Raw genomic sequence first — 20,571 nt, 5'->3', positions numbered from 1 at the left:
GCGAAAAGCTCACCCATCCTTGTTTGATTAAGGTAAATTTCAAGGACGAAATTTTTAAAAGGGTGGGAGAGTTGTAACACCCTGATATATATATATATATATATATATATATATATATATATATATATATATATATATATATATATATATATATATTATTAGTAATTATGTTTGATGTTTGATTATTTGTTGTGTGAAGACTCTTAATGAAGCTTCTTGAGGAAGCTACATGAAGCTACCTCGGTAAAAATGCTGTCAGCTTTCGTTAACCGTTGGATCTTCTTAAAATTTGGTCTGCAACTTCACAAGACAATTGTCCATGATCTGACCGTTGGGATCTTCGAGAATATATCTGGAGTGTGCTCGAAGCTTCTGTTCTCGAGAGCATTTCTTATTTAAGCACTTTAGCCTTTGCTTTCGTGTAGCTTAGGAAAAACGTCATTTCTTCTTTTTTTTTTCTTCCAAAGCCATTTCTAAAGTTCCAAGCACTTTCTCCATCACCCACAGCCACCATTAGCAACCACAAACCATCATTGTTCTCCATTGAAAACCCACACCGAGAGGAACCCTTCAACCGAAGCGGAATTTTTCAACTTGGCTTGCGGTTTCGGTAGAGAACGAAAACCCTAATCTGACCTTTCATTTTCTTTCGAGGTAACCATGGTCCTATTCTTGTTTCTTGTTAGTTTCATCTTGTCTTTGCATCTTTTCTGACTTTGGAACCGCCATTGCATGTCTTATGCTTCCTTTGAAAAACCTTAGAGAAAGAGACTTTGTAAACGTTATCCTTTCGTGAAATGCATGCTATTTTCGTAACCTACACTGAACCCCGGTCACATTGGTGTGGTCGGAATTTCCAAACGACGTTCCTTTGTAAAACCTGAAATGCTCTCAGCTCTTTCATGTAGTGATGTGGGTGTTTGACCCAGAGCACTCTTACTAGCTTTGTTTACTGAAATCCATACTAAGTCTCCTTCGTTTTGGCATGGTAGAGGCTTGTGTGGAATCGACGAGCAAGGACAAAAAGAAATCTTCAAGTGACGCGACGAGAAATCCACGGGGTAGCTCACGATAGGTAAGGGGAGTTTATTATAAAATTTACCGTTTTAACACCATAGTTAGGGTTAGGGAACCTAGCTATGAGGATATCTGTCTGTCCCTGTTGCATGCTGATTTTTCTTCAAAAAAAATTATGTTTTAACTAATGGGATGCGATATATATATATATATATATATATATATATATATATATATATATATATATATATATATATATATATGTATGTATGTATTGTGATGAATGATATTGTTTTGGTTGTTTGAAATGTGTTGTTTGAAGACCGTGCGTGTGGAAATGATATTGTTGTGTTTGTTTGAATTGTTGTTGATGTTGCTATTGAGGATTTTAATTGATATGTGATGATAATGATAATTATGATGATATTGATTTGAGATGACGTTGTTAATAAAGACCATGTCAACACGAATTGTTATTATTGATGAATATGTGAATATGAAATGAGGTTGTTTTTGTTGTTGATAACGTCATTGAGATGAGATGATATTTATGTTGTGAATGACATGGAAATGGAATGTTGATTGATGTTGGAAATGCATTGGCATGTGCATGTTATGTATGTTCGTGGGGGGCACTGTGCACTGACCTTCCAGGATCTTTGGCACTAGCTTTTGGCCACGATCATACGTCGTATGGAGTGTATGTCATGGGGGGTAGAGTGCACTGACCTTGTCGGATGGCCCAGACGTGGGTAACTAGTGTGGTTAGAGAATCTAAACATTTCTGAGGGGATGCTTAGGCGCTTTAATTGGTCCATGGTCTTTGGCACTTACTTTTGACCGTGATCATAGCTCATACAACACAGGAAATAGAGTAACTGTTGCCAAGTGTACTTTGTACTAAGGGGCTTGTCACCTGGTAGGGAACACCTTTGGGCTCCCAGGCTGATCACCTTTGGGAGGGGGGCTGTTATGTGCACAACCGGATGGTCTCGACAAACTCAGCACAGTTCCCTAAGTGAGAGTGTCGTGTGGACACGCTTAGGCTATTTCCTGAGGTTTCGTTGTTGTTGGTACGTATCACATTGCATCTGAGTGTTGGGTCAGGTGCATGCATCATTTTGTGCAGTCTTGATTGGGTCAATGGATGGATGATGAGTAATTGTTAGATGTGAATGATGAATATTTGTTGGATATGAGTGTTGAATAATGATTGCTGCGTATGCTTATCATGTTTGCCTATGTTCCTTGCTAATTGTGGTTATTTGGAATTGGTATTGGTTCTTTTATAATAAACTCACCCTTGCAATTTTGTATCGTGTGGTTGATACCTGTGATGATCACGAACCTTGTTCGTGGGAGTAGAATGACAGTGACAGGGTGTAGGGATCATGTTAAGAGTTATAACTCTTAACCTTTTTTTCAAAACCATTCACTGGTAATCGATTACCACAATGGTGTAATCGATTATATAATGTATTTTATGAAAAGTTGTGACTCTTCACAATTGAATTTGAATTCCAACATTCAGATTCACTTGTAATCGATTACACTATTTGAAAATCATTTTAGAACGTTATAAATCATTTGAAAATATTTTGAAAACCAATCTGGTCACTAGTAATCGATTACTGCTAACTGGTAATCGATTACCAGAAAGTAATCACTTTAGTAACTTAAAAAATTTGAAAAAATTCTTTTGTAAAACAAAACTGTGCTATTTGATTTTTGAAAAAAATTCTTTTAATACTTATCCTATATGAAGTCTTGACTTGTTACTTCTTAATTTCTTCTCTTGAATCTTGAATTGGATTCTTGATGCTTGATTTTGAAGTCTTGAATCAATCACTTAAACTTTTGACATCATCAAAATTATTTGATTCATCATGATAAAGTTTGCTTCTATACCAAATTATTACTATGAATGTAATTCAGGAACGTGAGGAATAGTTGTTAGGTGTCAACGAAGCAACCGAACTCAAATCCGGTTTAATGATTTGCTTTCCGTGTTATCACGATGGCATTCCATAGGTCAACGGAACAGGATTTGATAAACACGTCTCCGTTAACATGATAGAAGTTGCCATATATGTCACTATTCCGGTTTTGCAGGGCCAGCTTTTGGAGGATTAATACAGCACGTCATTACTTTTGCCTTTCAAAGAAAAAAAAAACAGCACGTCATTCCTAATATGTTAAATATTTTTATCAGATCCTAGTATGTTAAATTAAACATTACTACTATTATATACAATTAGTTAATGAATTTAAAAAGATGCTTTTTAATTTCGAATCAACGACAATTTAGATATTTTGTAATATGTTAAACATTCTTAATAATATGTGAAATTTTCTTTTGGGTACTAGTATATATATATATATATATATATATATATATATATATATATATATATATATATATATATATATAAACTCCTTTTCCTGACTTCATTTTTATGTTTTGTATATCATTTCAATAGATTGAAAATTTAGAAATAAAAAAATAATATTAATACTTCATGATGCAAAATATCAAAAAGAAAAAAGAAAACATCGAAAAGGAATGCAATAAAGAAAGACCATACGTGTGGAAAAAGAAAAATAAAAGAATGGAACACATAAGAAATAATAACTTGTGTATGTTTTCTATTTGAAATACTTCATATCTAGAAATTACTTTAAATTCTCACTAGTTTAAATAAGTTAAACTCATTTGAAAATGGATCAGAAAGCTCTCTAAATTCTGTTAGTTTTTGTTCGTAAGATTCAAATTCAACGTCTTAACGTGTGTTTACTTCAGATTGTTTTTTTAAAATATAATCACTTATGTTTACTAAGTAATTATTTCTTTAGTTTTAAACTGCAACAAGCATCTACTAAAGACAATTGGATTTCATACCATTAGGCCGACATGCATCAGTACATAAAGTATATATACTTTTTAGAATTAACAAAATAATGTAAACCATATATTATTATATTAAATAAATCATGCATAAAAATATTATTATATTAACAAATCACTTATTTATATTTTTTTGGTTGACAGAATCATTATTTATATATGCCCAACTATATATACGTGTATTGCAAGAAAGTGATAAAACATATCGATACAAGTTGTTAGGTTGTGGGGACGAAAAAGAGAAACTGGCTAAAGATTTTTTTGTTGTTGCTGAAAGAAACTGGGTAAGATTTGATCAAGCGTGTTTAAATCCTATCCCACGAACACGTGTCCACCCAACATGTAGGTTAATTTGATGTTGCCATTCCACTTTTGCCAGAAATTATGCTAGGATCTGCAGCATCACCCCGTATTTGTTGAGAAATTATGAAGTAATAAAGGACGAACTATGATTTCCATCAATATTTATATTCATATGATACATTTAAAATTTTCAATTTGAGTAAGGATAAAAATAAAATAGATATTAAATAAAGTTTTGTTAAAATAGATTTGAGCTGTTTAAAAAATTCAACACTTGAATAGTTGAATTTGACATGTTACTTATTATAGACTCAATTTTGAAGTCAGATTTTTCTATTTAAAAGTCTCACTTAACTTATTAATTTACTTAAAGATTAATTTTATGTTAATATATATATATATATATATATATATATATATATATATATATATATATATATATATATATATCTTACCTCTTTTCATGAGTTAATAGTTTTTTTTAATAAGAGTTAATAGGTTCATAGGCTAATTTTCGTAAATCCTTTTGCATGAGTTTTAGGTACTTGTATACCCAGGGGTGAACCCAGATTAGAATGAGAGAGCGACAATCATAAAAAAAATATAATTCATTTAAAAATTATATACCATTAATTAATTATAAAATATTTATAATTTGATTAATAATATATTAAAATACATAACGCCTTATCATCCAAAAACATATTTTTATGTCTAAAAAAAATCAACAATTACTATTTTCCAACAATTTATATAATAAAAAATTATTTTTCATCTTATTACATAGTGTAATCTTGTCACTAAAATATTAAATATAAAATATGAAAAATATTTTTTTCCGTGTGATACGATGTCTTTCAAGTTTTGTCCATTTTGCCAATGTTGCAGTCAATAATGACTACAATTACTACTATTATGTGTTTTCATAATTTAGAAATAACAATAATATTCAGAAAATCCAATAACTCTTGTGATTTGAATAATAAGAACTCCTTTAATTATAAGAATATATAATTTAACAATTAGATATTAATAATTACAAGAATATATAGTTTAATTAATGGATGTGTGAATGTTATAAATCTCATGATAATGTGTTCAATTCCTATTGATAAAAAAATATTAACCAAATAAAAAAGAAAATTGATTATATGATAGCTAAAATTTAATAAAATATAACATTTCTTAAAAAGGAATAAAATTACTATTAATTTTATAGTTAAAAAAATAAAGTTAAGAGATAAAAACTACTTGCATAATAATTTAAATTTTAAAAAAACATATATAATTTTTAGTTTTAAATCAGATTTTTTTACTTAATTAAAAAATCATTATTTCTTTAAAATAAATAATATTAGTCTATTAACTTTCTAAATTAAAAATAATAATCATGGGTTAAAGTCTCATCCTACCAACACTACTAGAAAAAACATTTTCCATGATGGTTCTTTAAGACATTCAACGATGGTTTTGAATCATCTTTAAAGTCAACATCATGAAAAGTTAACACTTTTCACAGCAATTCCTTAACCGTCTTAGAATAGGAGATTCGACATCGGTGTCGTAAGAAACCATCTTTAAAAAATCATTATTCTAAGACATGATTCGGGCATGGCTGAAGGGAGAGGGAAGGGAGAGAACGTGGTGATGTTGTGGTTATGGTTTTTGAGTGTATGAGTGTGGGCACTATTGGGTTTTGCGAAAGCTAAAGAAAAAAGGGTTTTAAAGACTGAAATGACAACCATTCACTTTTAAGATAATTTTGTAAAAACTATCTTAGAATGATAGTTTTCTAAGACGACTATCAAGAAATCGTTTTTGAATGACAACCATTTTTAGACAGTTTTCATGAACCGTCATGAAATAGTAGTTTCCAAGATGATTTTACAAAAATATCACTGCGTTATATACTAAGACGGTCTTTGGGAACCATCATTGAAAGCGTGTCATGAAAAACTATTTTTTTAGTAGTGCAATGTCAGTCCAATGAATTTTTCACCCTGATAATATAAAAAAATTAAAAAATTATCTAAATAATACAACCCAAAAGTTATTTACACAAATGATACAAATCATTATTCAAGGTAAGAAATCGGTTTGGGGGAACCGATTTCTCACCTTCATTCTTTTTTTATCTTTAGGTTGTGAAATCGATTCCCCAAGAAGCAACGTGGTAAGGCATATTTTTAAAAACACAGTTCAATTTTTTTTTCATTTTTTATTTATTTGAGTTTTTTTGTTTTTTAAAATTGTTTTCTATTTTGTTTGTTACAATTTTTTTATAAAAAAAATTGATTTTATGTTTTAATTTTTTTTAGTTTACTAATTTATATCTATTAATTTATAAAAAATATAATTTATCTACACTTATATAAAAACTTGAATATAAAATATATTTTAAAATTGATTAATAGACCAGGTTAAACTTTTAAATAGATTAAATCGAAGCTAAAAATAAAATCTATAACCGATAATAGATCAAACTCAATCCTTACATTTTTTACATACTTATTAACAAATTTTTTTTATATGTTTCTTTTCTTATTATATCATAAATCCTATAAAACTTATATTTTTTATAATAATTATTTTTTCTCTCTCTCCCTAGACGTCTAATAATAACATTGTGAATGCTCATTAAATATTTTTTCCTATCAAATAATAATCACTTATCATATTTATACATATCAAATGTTTTGAATTCCTGAGAAGAGAATAACATTGAATAAACTTTTAAAAATCACTTTTTAAATTAGAAAAATATTTAAGTTAATGATAAAATATATTTTATTTTATTTTCAAATTTTAATTTAATAAAACATTTAGGTTATTAAAAATAAGTGGAAAAAAATATAAATGATAATAAAAAGAGAAAGAGAATGTAGCAAACAAGTAAAAGAGGATTAAAAATATAGCAATAAGTTGAACTGAACTAAAATATTTAAATTTGAATTAATACAACAAAAATTTATAACTACAAACAATATGATATACATTCAATGTTGTTGGCTTGAGCCTACATAGTGAAGACAATTTTTCTTTGAATGACCTGGAATGCACATGGAACACAACTTTGGTTGACCCAATTCTTGGATATCCATTTCGGTGTGGATACAAGAGGAGACAGGACGAACCTTAGTACTTCTTTTCTTTTCTGGGTCGGGGCATATCATTGGCGCATGACATGGTGGCAAATAGGCTTCATTGTGCAATTCTCTAAACAATCTTGTGTATACGTTGAAGACACTTTCCAACATATACACAAGACTTATGTAGTTTGTGTACTCATAATGAGCATGCTTACAAGCAGCAACAACATAAGAACAAGACATGTGTAATTTTTGGAATTTGCCACTGTGATACCACCTTTCATCCAGTTTGATCGTGAAATCTTCAGCTGGGCAAACCTCTCTCTCGAGTTTATTGTCTCTTGGACCAAGAATCATGTGTCACGTCGATGAACTCAAGAACAATGTGCATGTTTTCCTTTTTCTATGTGTTTTCTTTGATGGCCTTGTTTAGTACTTCTGTATAAACTTGGCTGATGCGAGCATTGTTGCGGCTTCTCTTCCTCTCTTGTTGAACAATGCATATTACACCTTACATGTGTTGATTTTACTAGTGCATTTATTGGTAAATTTCTTGATTTTTTGAGTACCAAATTAATCCACTGAACATGATTAGTGGTCATGTGCCCCCATCTTCGGCCAGCATCCAATGCGAGACTCCATTTTTTTGTGGAATCTTGCTGAGCCAATTAATTGGTTGGTCAACATTTGCTTCTTCCCTCAGAATGTTGTAGAAGTGATTGAACGTAGGTTCCATTCTTTCATATGCTAAGTAGTTATAAACATACAATTTCAATATTGTGAATAATACAAAATGAAGTGAGATTTAATATGAAGCGGAAGAAGTTTGGCACTCACCCATATTGGGGTTGTTCTTGTACCTCCTCATGTAATTTTGTGCAATGTGTCGAATACAAAACACATGAACAGAATTTTGTGTCGTCCATCCACTATCACGTCTTGAGTATGCAATTTTGATTGACTCGTGTCTGTCTGAAATCAAACATAGACCATTTTGTAGGGTAACATGCCTTTTTAGATTTTGGAGGAAGAACAACCATGCTCCCACTGATTCACTCTCGACAACAACAAAGACTATTGGAAAGATTTTATTGTTTTCATCAATCCCACCGACCAAATAAACGACCTAGATATCACTAAATAAATTGTGTTACTATTAGATTTTTTTTCTATAAATACAATGCATGTATTACCATGATATACACTAAATCACAAACTCACTTTCTCTTGTTCTCATATATCCCTCTTTAACTTCTTGTTGACGTTAGCACCAAAGCCTAAACCATGACATCTACAACTATTCCTCTTCTTTGGAAACAATACCTTCATAGATCTGGAGAAGTATGTAATACATTTTGTTTAATTGAATGTTAATTATGCTATGATTCAGAAATGCTGATGTTGTTATTATTTTGGATTCTTTAGGTAACAAATGATGTAATCTAGCCATATGCTCAGGCAATGCCCTCTCCGAATCCCATAATTGAACCTTTGTTGGTTCAAGCAAGGTTTTCAGATGTTACAAAGCTCGGGAAAGTTAAAATTGGCAATGTTTTAATGACTACTTTGGTTGAAAGGTGGAGACCTGAGTCACACATGTTTCATCTTCATGTTGGTGAATGCACAATCACCTCAGAAGATGTTGCTCTTCAACTTTGTTTACACGTTGATGATGGACCAATTATTGGTCCAACATATTATGATTGGGAACAAATGTGCGTAGAATATATAGGTGTTGTTCCTTTAGAGAATGCACTGGTGGGATCAACACTTAAACTAAAATGGTTAAAAGAACACATGTTAACTCTCCCAGTAGAGCACACACCACAACAACTAACAGCCCATTGTAGGGCATGCATTTTAGGTTTGATTGGTGTGGTGTTGATGCCAGACAAGTCAAGAATAGAGTTCACCTGATGTATCTACCCCTGTTAGCAGATCTTGATCAGGTTGGTCAATACAACTAGAATTCAACATCTTTAGCACATTTGTACAGAAAAATGTGTAAGGCTATTTATCTCACATCCAAAAAAATGGGAGGATGTACATTGTTGTTATAGTCTTGGGCATGGTATTGCATGTCATTCATTCAACCAAGGGTCGAGTGTCGACTGTCATACCCACTTGTAAATAGGTAAACAAAAAATTCTCACTCAAACAAAGTTATTTATTTGGTAATGTATTGGACACTAACATATCACATTTCACTAGATGGAGCAGCAGAGGCCTATGATTTTCTGGAATCCCACGAGATGATGTCATGGGCTACAGGTCAAGATTCAAAAACATATGTAATGAAGAGGTTGAACCCTTTTTTTATTTATTTATTAAAACTTCAATTTCATTGTTTTTAAAATTACCAACGTAGATTAATTTTTCAATTCCCTTGGATGCCTTACAGAGGTTTTGAGTCATTTCTAATAAAAAATGCATACAAGGATTCCCAAATATAGAGTGTTTTGTGTTATGTTTTCCAGGTGTAGTATGACATCAAACTAACAGGTTCATGCTCCAATTTGAACTTTGTCAAGAAATACTAGATCCACCTCATAATTTTGACAAAGTCCATCATACTGACATGAGAAACATAGTGACACAAATTAGATAGAGGAACATCAACAATGGATTGCAATTTGGAAGGAAAGATGCATATATGTTTAATCAGACAACCAATTCTAGGAAAGATTGAACATATGAGTCACTACATGAATTTGTACCGAAATTTTTTTAAATTTGCCTAACATGGTTTGTAGCTTATTCAAGCATTGTTGTCAAACCTCATTTAGCTCCAGACATGGAAACGGAACAACATTCTCCACAACAAAGTCCACTAGTGGTTGCCAACATGCATGATGAAGGACTAACATCACATGCTCAATCATATGAATTCATGCCACAACCTCATCATCATCAAGAAGATTATAGGTACAATTTGCAGTTCTTCAGTGCAAGCAGAGAAGACTTTATGAGAAATCTCATGGGTACAAATCTTCGAACACTGGAGTCTCCTTATGCGTACTTGCAAAATATGCTTGTATCTTTGTTTGCATCCTTTCACTAAAGTATTGTTGACAATTCTTCTATTAATAACTTTGTCTAGGAAGAACAATCTGTTGTTCCTGATGAACAAGTTGAACTACAACAACACGAATGAGAACATCGACAACTGACAACAAACAAGTAACCACCCAGATGTGAAACTGGTGGACATAGATGACATTAATTGCATGCCCTTTTTAATTATGTCCTATTATTTTCATTGTCAGTTTTCCCTTGTTGATTGAATGAATAGTAAATAATGCATTAATTGATCGGACATTCATTTTTTGAGACAATTTGACCCCACGTTGCTTTTCCCCATACGATTTGACCTCACATTATTTGTTTCGAGACGATGTGACTGCACAATGCTTTCTACAAGATGATTTGTTTAAATACTATTTTTTTAATAACACAAATCAAACACAATTAATTAAGATTCAATTTAAACCATTTATATTATTGCAAACCATTTATATTAAATAAAAAAATTATGGTCTAGGTCATTATTATAGGCTTATAACAAAAAATTATCAGCAATAATCCTATAATTATTTATCATACAATTAAATGATAAATAATTCTATTTTCCTATTATTTATTAAATAATCCTATTTTTATTATAGCCTATAATTACCAAGCATGCTTTATAATATGTAATTAAATGATAAATAAATTTATTATCCTATTATTTATCAAATAATCCTATTTTTATTATAGCCTATAATTATTAAGCATGATTTACCATATATAATTATTACAAAATTTTGTTAAAAAAAAGATGTGATATAGGCTAAGTCATCTCATTTAATGGCCTAACTTATTTCTATATTTATTTACTGAAAATAATAATAATAACATTCAATTATGGATTATATTGATCCATAATCATCAAATGTTTTTAACATAGTTAGAATTTTAATCAACTTTCATAAGATTCATAATCAAATTTTTAATTTAAAAAAGAGTTAAATATGTTTTTAGTTCTTATAATTTAATTTTTATTTTTAATACTTGTAAGTTTTATTAGTGTTATTTTTTTCATCCTTATAATATCTTGTATAACGTTTTTTCATTATTTAAAATGTTATTTAAAAATGTTATTTAAAGTATGTTAAGGACTAAAAGTAAAACAAATATAATTTATAAGGATTGAAAATAAAAAAATTATAAAAATAAAAAATAAAAAAAGGTAAGAACTAAAAATATATTTAAACATTTAACAAATTTAATATAATTTGATTACATATCTCATAAAAATAAAAATAAAAAATCACTGTTCCCGGATCTACAATAATCTTCCTCCCTACTTTTGCGGTACAAGGGGGGAACTCTAGCCGCACAAAATGATTCAAATCTTGATCGTGCTACCTACGTAATGTGGAGTAATGTGGATAAAGCCGCAAATAAAAGATGGGCAACAACATTATGAAAGATGGGTGAGATTGTACACGTGTCAAATTAACAGGACGGTGGTGTTTTGTTCTATGTCACGCAACCCTACACTATATATGTTCCCATCTCACAACTCGTAATTAACCCTTATCTATATCTTCTTATAGCTTCATCCCAAAAAGCTCTTTTCCTTCTAAATTTGATTCCTTAGTTCAGCATTCTATTATTATATATGGCTTCTTCACCTTCCTCAGAAAACAAAAACCTAGAGGGTAAGGGTATATATGTATGCCCCAAATTATCTTTCCATTTATTTTAAAGTAGTTTGGTCTCTACCATTTCCACTTACTGACTTACATGTTTCAACCAATGGATATATGTTTTCTTTTTTTCTTTTTTAATGATAAATTTTAGTTGTTAATTAATTGTTAATTTTTTTATTAGCGAGGAAACTAAATTCATTATCTTTTCCTTCTTTTTTCCTCTTTTAACTACTCAACCAACTTTATAACTGTTAATGAACATATATTTGCAGGAGTAGCTGGTGGTGCCGGAGAGAAACCCATTCCACTTGGTGAGAACGTTCTGCAGAAGCATGCTGCATTCTTTGACTTGAATAAAGATGGTGTCATCTACCCATGGGAGACTTTTAAAGGTTTGTAGTGTCTTTCCTTAATTTCCCTTTAATGTAATCAATTTTCCTTCTTATGTTACGCGAATCTGGTTAAGTTACTCTGTAAAATGAATAAATAAGATGTACCTTAAACTTAAAAGTCTCGTTGCACATCTGGTTGAGTCTTAATTTAGTTATAACTTTGATTCAATTATCAGATTGGATTATCAGATTTCTTTTTATATTAAAAAAATCAGATTATTTTTTTTATGATAATAATATTGATATCAAATAATTCTGTTGAAATTGGTGATCAATTTTTGTTTGAAGACGGTAAAAGTACAAGATAGATATTTTATGCTCAATACCATTTATTCTATACCCAAGTAGGGCCTGTCCAAAAGATTGGTAAGCTAAAGTGAGCTTTGAAATGAGGTTTTTTGGTTGAAATTTTTTTTTCTAAACTAATAAAATTATTCATATTTTATTTAAAATTAATAACAATTAATATGTAGGAGAGAGAGTAAAACGAAGAAAAAAAATATTTGAGACGTTTTGTGTACATGCAGGATAATCACAAGATCTCATGTATAATAGCGGAATGTTACCACTGAACTGCGTGACCCTTGATAGTATGCTTAATATATATATATTAGCAGTAAAGAAATTATTTTTTTTGGACCTAAAGTAAGGGCTTGGCCGCTTTATTTTTGGGTTGGCCCTGTACCCAAAAGTCATCAGGATTTAATTTTTGAATCACAACATTACTAACTATCTACCTTATTATTATAAGCAAGAAAGGGAGCAATTAAAAAAATCAGAAAACAATCAAGTTGGTTTTTATGGAAGCTCTTGTCGTTTTTATGGTTACCTTTTGACTAAGTGCAGGGTTGCGTGAAATCGGGACTGGGGTTTTGCTGTCCGTTGGAGGTGCTATTTTCATCAATGTGTTTCTCAGTCAGAGTACTCGTCCCGTAACTCTCTTTATCCCCATAAAAACTCTCTTTTTTTTTTTTTTTTACATTATTAATTTGTCTGTTTTAATATGAGTGATTTCTCCTCTTTTTTTTCAATTAATCTAACTTTTATTGGTTTCTGGCGTACATAGTAGCATATAATATATTTTTAAAAAATGGAAATAGTATGTTCTTTAGATTTTCCTTTAAAAATATAATTAACTCACACCGAAGTGATGTTTCACTCAATCGAAAAAGGAAAGAATGTCAAATGATGTATTATTTAAATTTAAATATCTTTTTCGTTGTTATAATTTAGTATTTTTTTATTTTTTTCATAAAACAAATCATTTTAGTTCTGGTAAAATTAATTTATTTTGTATTTCATCCTTAAAAATACTATCATTTTTTCATTATTTAAAATATTTTTTTACAATTTAAAACACTATCTAAAGTTCTTTAAATATGAAAAATAAAACAAATACATTTCACTAGTACTAAAATGAAAAATATAAATTTGTAAAACAAAAATTTAAAAACACTAAATTGTATGAAAAAAAATATATTTAAACATGTTATTTAAATTAAATTTCCTCTACTTTCCAGATACAAGGAAAAAGAAAAGACATTTTGATCATGAACGGTGGAGGGACAAATTTGATTCCATCACATTTTACAAACGGATGCCCATAAAATATCTTATCCTTCTTTTTGGTTACACAAAATATCTTATCCTTCTGCCAAAAGTTATTATCCCCAAAAAAGAAATTGTGGCAATTAAATACATTGTCTGATAATTATATTTTTCACTTATTTGACGCATTTGTTTCCACAGATTGGCCTGTACCCCGAGAAAAAACGAGAAACACCAAAAGGCATATACAGTTATACACCATACACAATTGTATTTTGTATAAAAAAATGTATAATAAAGAGAGCAGCAGAAAGAAAAAAAAGATAGAAAACTATGTGATAAAATAATAAATGTAATACAGAGAAATAATAAGTATAATAAACTAATTATTAATGCAATAACTTGTTTGTTTTTAAAATACTACTAATTAAAATAAATTGCTCAAAAAATTTGTATTCTTTGATAAGTCGTTTGTTTTTGAAATAAAGTGCACTTATCAAGTTCTCGTGGTGTGTAGGGAAAGTTTCCATCTATACTTTTTCCAATTGAAATTAAAAATATCCAACGCGGCAAACACGGCAGTGACACTGGAGTCTACGATACTGAAGGAAGGTAGTTGTTCAAATATTTCTTTTTTCATATCTTTATTGCTTTCATTTTAGTCATCTAATTAATTATAAAACATTTGTGTTACATATTTATTTTCAATGTCATTGATAAATCTTTCTTACATAGTGTACTTTATGATAAATCTTTTAGGTTTGTACCTTCAAAATTTGAAGAAATTTTTAACAAGCATGCACATACACATCCAAATGCTTTGACATATGATGAGTTAACGGAGATGATAAAGGCAAATAGAGAGCCTAAAGATTTCTCAGGAAGGTAGGTTTTGTCAAATCTTTGACATGAAATCACATTTTTTTCATTGTATGTTAACTAAAATTTAATATATATTTTTTACTAATTGATAATATTTTGTAACGATGATGCACAGGATTGGTAGTGTGGTTGAATGGAAAATTCTTTACAAACTTGCTAAAGATAAGAGTGGATTACTGCAGAAAGAAACAATCCGAGGTGTTTACGATGGAAGTTTATTTGAACAACTGAAAAAACAACACTCTTCAGGCAAAGAGAAGTAGTAATATTTTTCAGACACGTATGTGAAAAGAAGAAGTTACTTGTCGATCTCAGCAAAATTGGTTATTTTTATGAATTTATATGCTAGTAAGTTAGTCACAATATTCAAAGTGTCTGTTTATTTTTATGTTCATCAATAATGTATATGTCAAGTCAAACTTATGTGTCATCTATCATGTTTGAATTCATCCGAAAAGCACGTATACAGTAAAATAAAGAATACAATTTTATAATAAGTTCACTGATGTTTCTATACGGATTCCCTTTTTGAGATTAAACATTGATATATAGAACTCATTCCTTCCATAGTCAAGAACAGAAAGCTGTCCTGTGAAGAAAGTTTGTCCAAACTTATATATGCTACTTTCGTTTAACATATATTTACACAATTGAGCTACTAAATTAATTAACACAACAACAACCAATAAATGGTTGGTGAGTAGGATGAACAAGAGATACTTCTTGCAATCATATATAAAAACAAGCATTAAATACATTTTTCATTTAATTTAATGTTTTTTATATTTTTGTTCTTGTAATTTTTTTAGTACTTGTTTGTTTTATTTTTTTATTCTTAAAGTGTTTTATATAACATTTTTTTTACTATTTAAATTTTTTTATTGTTTAAAATGTTATCTAGAGTATTTTAATGAAGAAAAACAAAATAAACAAATTTTAGAAGGATTAAAACCAGAAAAAGATAAAAATTACAAGGACAAAAAGAAAAAAAACACTAAAATATAAAAATAAAATATATTTAAACCTTAAAATAATTCATAATTACGCACTCAGTTCTTTTAATAATACCTAATTAGCTAATTCATCAATATATTAATACGTCAATACCTCAAGTGACCGGATGACTCGAAATGAGCACTTCAGACTCAATGTCCTTCATGAGTAGACATTTTAAATCAGTTAATTCGTGTAAAAAAACAAATCAAACTTCTAATTTAGTTTCTATGAACAGGAGGAAGTAGCTATATATTATCAACTAATTAAAATTAATAGTTTTTACTTTTTATTACAAATTGTGGAGGAGATGTTAGCTGAGTTAAATGGTTAAGAGAGTTAAATGGTCAAGAGAGATTGGTTTAAGCAAGGTTCGGTAAAAAAGGTGGGGGAGGGGAGGGACACTGTATTGGAGGTGGCTGCGGTTTCGCAAAGAAAGGATTTACTTATCCGCTATCATCTTGGATAAGTAATCCGATTCAATGCATAGTCAGCACACTAAGAAGAAGATAGTGAACATTGGTCCCATGAGAACCTTTCGCCGGAAATTTAAATTTTGGGTGTTTAAAACTATCATAAACTATATTTCTAAAATTGTCAAAAAAACACATTGTTAATCATGTTATTAGCAAATTTTTTAACCACATCAACTTTTTGATGACTAAAATAACTTTTTTTCAAGAAGGATTAAGACAATTAACTTTTAAATTTAAGAACTTAAAAGATCACATTTAAATTTATGAGATTAAAAATCACTTTTAAATTTAGTGAATTAAAATATTACTTTTAAATGTAAGGGAACAAAAAAAAAAACTAGACCCATATTTGATGGGAAAAAATATTTAAGTTTTATTTAAATTTGCTTGTTATGAAGAATATGCATATGATGTATACCAAACATTGCCCTCATCCATAGGAGCGTTTAACGGTGGACCTCTAAATAGGTGGTTCACCTGTGCGCCTGTTGTTTTTCAATTTGAAATGTCAATCTTAACCTCTTTCCTAATGACCGTTGGATCTTATTTTATAGAATTGGATGATTGAGATATTGGAAGCCCAGTCAAGATAATTAATTAAACATTTTTTAACAAATAAAAAGAAAAACAATATACTGTAAAAAAAAACAAGATGACAATTTTGGCCCCCAAGGACATTGGATAAAAGATTCCAAGAAGATTAAGCTAGAGATGCAACAGAAGGTCATAAGGTTCTCATAAGCCTTAGGGTAGATTTTGCGCTTATGGGCAAAGTATGAGCCCACTTATCTTTGTACATATTAGATTAAGATTTCATTATTTTTAGGTCTTGTATTTAGGGCTCAATAATGTAGGTAGGGTACCCTAGAAATATAAGATTTTTCAGCCCTTGTATTTTAGGGAACCTAGACTAGTTTTTGTATTAGGGGTAGTTTTGTAATTTCACATGCATTAAGTGAATATTTGATGTGTGTGTTGAGAAATAAATTTAATTGAATTGGGAGAATCCCAATCCAATTAAATTTTAGAGTGGGAGGTGAGTATTTGCTTGCTACACCCCATTGCCACATCATATAGTCATACTTTGTGCATGTCCTCCATACTTTACATGTCTCATGACACCTAAGCACACTTAGTGGAGAATCTTGGACTTGATCTTGGATTAGTGGACTGAACCATAGCTAAAATTCACTAATCATAATTAGTGAAATTTTTGACACCAAAATTTGGTACCACAAATTCAATTTCAAATTCAAGTGAAATTTGAATAGAAATTCAAATTTCCCTCCAATTTTGTGTGACACTTAGGCTATAAATAAAGGTTATGTGTGTGCATTTTTCAACTTTGATCATTTGAGAATTACACTTCAAAGTTCAGATCTCTTTAGAGACACTAAATTTTGTGCTCTTCTCTTCCTATCCCTTCATTCATCTTCTTATACCTTCAAGCTCTTATCTATGGCTTCCTATGGTGGTGAGCTTCTTCTAGACTCATCTTCTACTTGAAGTGGCGTCTCCATTCATCTTTCTCCTTCTCCATTCCACTGCAATCAGACCTCAAGAAGCAAAGGAATTCATTGATGAAGAAGATCCAAGGCTTACAAGCTCCACATGAAGCTACATCATGTGGTATCAAGAGCATCTTCATCTAGGTGATGTTCTTTTGCTTCCTCTATCTTTTTGTTCGGTCAATTCACTTTAATTCCTTGTTATTAATCTTATTCTCCATGTATATCCTTCATTGTCTTGTGGTTTGGTGCTGTTTAGAGTTGATTCAAAAAAATAAACCGACTAAATCTTAGATCTACACTTGTTCTTGCATTTCTATGGTTCAAATTTTATAGATCTACTCTTGAATCATGTTTTTGTGTTGATTTTAGGTTCTATCATTTTTCAGTCATAATCTTCTTGTGCTGAACCTTTAGATCTAAATTTTCTTCCTAAATATTGATTAGAAAAAAAACACAAAAATCTAAGTGTAAATCACTTAAATTGATGAACTTTTTTTTGTTTTCTAAGTTTCCTACATGATGCCTATGATGAAGTTGAGTTGTGGTGCTGAGTTGTGGCTGGATTTGTGAATCAAAATAAGTCTTAAGCTCTCTTAAATTGTGTTATTCAAGATAATTGAGCATAAGCAAACACAAATTTTAACTATCTAAGCCTTAAGCAACATAAACATTACTCTTGATTTCTAGGTTGAAATCGCTAGTGCTGGCAGCTTGGACATACAAATGTGTATAAATTACTGGGAATTGGTCACTACGAATTTTGAGTTGAACGTTTTATGGAATTTTCTAGACATCTGGACCAAAATTATAAAAAAAGAACCAAGTGATTTGGATAAAAGGAAAAAAAAAATACTAAAAATCACACAAGTTGGCAGAAAAATCAGTGTCCAGAAAAAAAAAGTGAAAGGGAAATGTGCTTGTTGTTTTGGCTCGAAATTTGTTTTATAATTGGTGCCTATTTTATACCAATCCTAGTTCTGAAATTTCAATTGAAAATTAGTGTGAAAACAAGTGCCAAAACTAGAGGTTTCTTGAGTCTTTTTTTTTACTCTACTCTAGAGCCATTCTAAGTTTATCTTTGAGTCCGAGCTTGCTTTTATGTGTTTTTCATTGCTTTAATTGTTGAATCATCCTTCAAAATTTGTCTTGTTAAAAGTCTATTGGTTTAGCTTTCATCTCATTTTTTGGTCTTTGGTTATTGTTTGTCTCTTTGTTTCCTTATTTGCGAGTTGCCATATAAGAAATTGAAAAGGAGGATTGGTGTCATCCCTTGAAGAATTTGAGTCAAGAAGCAAGGGGTCAACCACCTTAAGAGCTATTGGAATAAGAAGCACTCCAAATTAAGTGAAACACAAAAGAAAGAATAGCTACCAAAATTGAGGACTTTTTTTTTGTAATTTTGTAATTGACAATTTTCTTTGCTTTCAAATTTTGTAACAAAAAGGTCTTTCATTGGAAGTAAGTTGTGAGCCTTCAATAGGTCACCCTACTTCCATTTGTGTGTAATAATTTTAGGCAATTTTCCCTTAGGATAGTGAGTGTTTTGTTGGGAACCTTAAATGAGGTCATCCAAACACTCTTAGGATCCGCCTAGTTTGCATTTCTTGCACTTTAATTTCTTGCTTACTTTCATAGCTTATTTCCTTTACTTTCCATTGTCAAGCCACCTAGATAGTTTGCCTTTTACCAATTAGTTTTTACCTTATCTTTCATACCTCTTTTATTGTTTATTTTGGCTAGTTTCAACCATAGTTTCTTTGACCTTTTGTTTTCAAACCCTCAACAAGAAAGAGCCACAACTTAGGAACCAACACGAGTCTTCATTCTTCATCTAGTGTTAATGGTGAGGGTTTTACTCCTAAGGACCCCTTGTATAAGATATTAGATGAGTTGAGATCCCTTAAGTTGTGGAAAGAAAAACAAGAGAGAAAAGAAAAAGGAAAAAAAAAGAGTGGAAGAAATAAGTCAAGATAAAAGAGAGAAAATAAGAGAGGAAGAAAGAAGAAAAATAATGAAAGAAATGAAAAGAGAAAAACATGCCTCCTATAGTAGTCATGACTCTTGCAAGAGTTTAAGTGAAGAACTTAGCGATTATTATAGAGGGCGTCATAGTTCACATACTAAACATCATTCCCAAAGAAGAGAAAATGATAGAAGGCCTCAAGAGGTTAACATTAGCCTCCCATATTTCCATGGAAAAGATAATGTTGAGGCCTACTTAGATTGGGAAATGAAGGTTGAACAACTCTTTGCTTGCCATCATATAAGCGAAGAGAGAAAAGTTCCATTGGCTACCCTTAGCTTTCAAGGGTATGCCCTTTATTGGTGGACTTCCCTTGTTAGGGAATGAAAGATTCATGGGGATCCTCTAGTAGAGTATTGGAATGATCTTAAGAGTGTCCTTAGGAAGAGACACATTCCCTCCTACTATGAAAGGGAGCTTATGGACAAGCTCCAAAGACTTAGACAAGGGAGTATGAGTATTGAAGAATATAGACAACAAATGAAACTACTCCTTTTAAGAGCGGACTTAGGTAAAATGGACTTTTAACATGTTAACAAAATAGTCCAGCTTAGAATTTGTCCTCATTCATAACTCCTTAAAACTTACCGTTTTTCAAAACGTAACCAGCGTGTTTTTAAAAGCAACAAGTGTGTTATTTTTGTGTTGGTGTCCTTAGTGTGTTCGTATAACTATTTCACCATCTATTGTTACATTTGGAAAAATAATAACCAAACACCCTGTAAATCATGAAAA

At 30.4% G+C, this 20,571-nt stretch overlaps 1 protein-coding gene across 1 annotated transcript; it reads left to right on the top strand.

Annotated features, from left to right (window-relative positions):
- The first annotated feature begins 11,890 nt into the window (after window positions 1–11,890).
- LOC100799842 (uncharacterized) lies at window positions 11,891–15,349 on the top strand. Its single transcript, NM_001253231.2, has 6 exons — window positions 11,891–12,020; window positions 12,284–12,403; window positions 13,250–13,335; window positions 14,469–14,563; window positions 14,711–14,836; window positions 14,949–15,349. Exons 1-6 carry the CDS (start codon window positions 11,981–11,983, stop codon window positions 15,094–15,096), a joined length of 615 nt encoding a protein of 204 aa, NP_001240160.1. The 5' UTR covers window positions 11,891–11,980; the 3' UTR covers window positions 15,097–15,349.
- Window positions 15,350–20,571: the final 5,222 nt, after the last annotated feature.

Source organism: Glycine max, chromosome 9, assembly GCF_000004515.6.
Source record: "Glycine max cultivar Williams 82 chromosome 9, Glycine_max_v4.0, whole genome shotgun sequence".
NCBI lineage: Eukaryota > Viridiplantae > Streptophyta > Magnoliopsida > Fabales > Fabaceae > Glycine > Glycine max.
This window is presented reverse-complemented; position numbering and strand designations above follow the sequence as displayed.

Coding starts and splice junctions, on each gene's coding strand:
- LOC100799842 (NM_001253231.2), top strand. CDS start 11,981: ATGGCTTCTTCACCTTCCTCAGAAAACAAAAACCTAGAGG. Junction 13,336..14,468: donor TCAGTCAGAGTACTCGTCCC/GTAACTCTCTTT, acceptor CGTGGTGTGTAG/GGAAAGTTTCCATCTATACT. Junction 14,837..14,948: donor CCTAAAGATTTCTCAGGAAG/GTAGGTTTTGTC, acceptor GATGATGCACAG/GATTGGTAGTGTGGTTGAAT.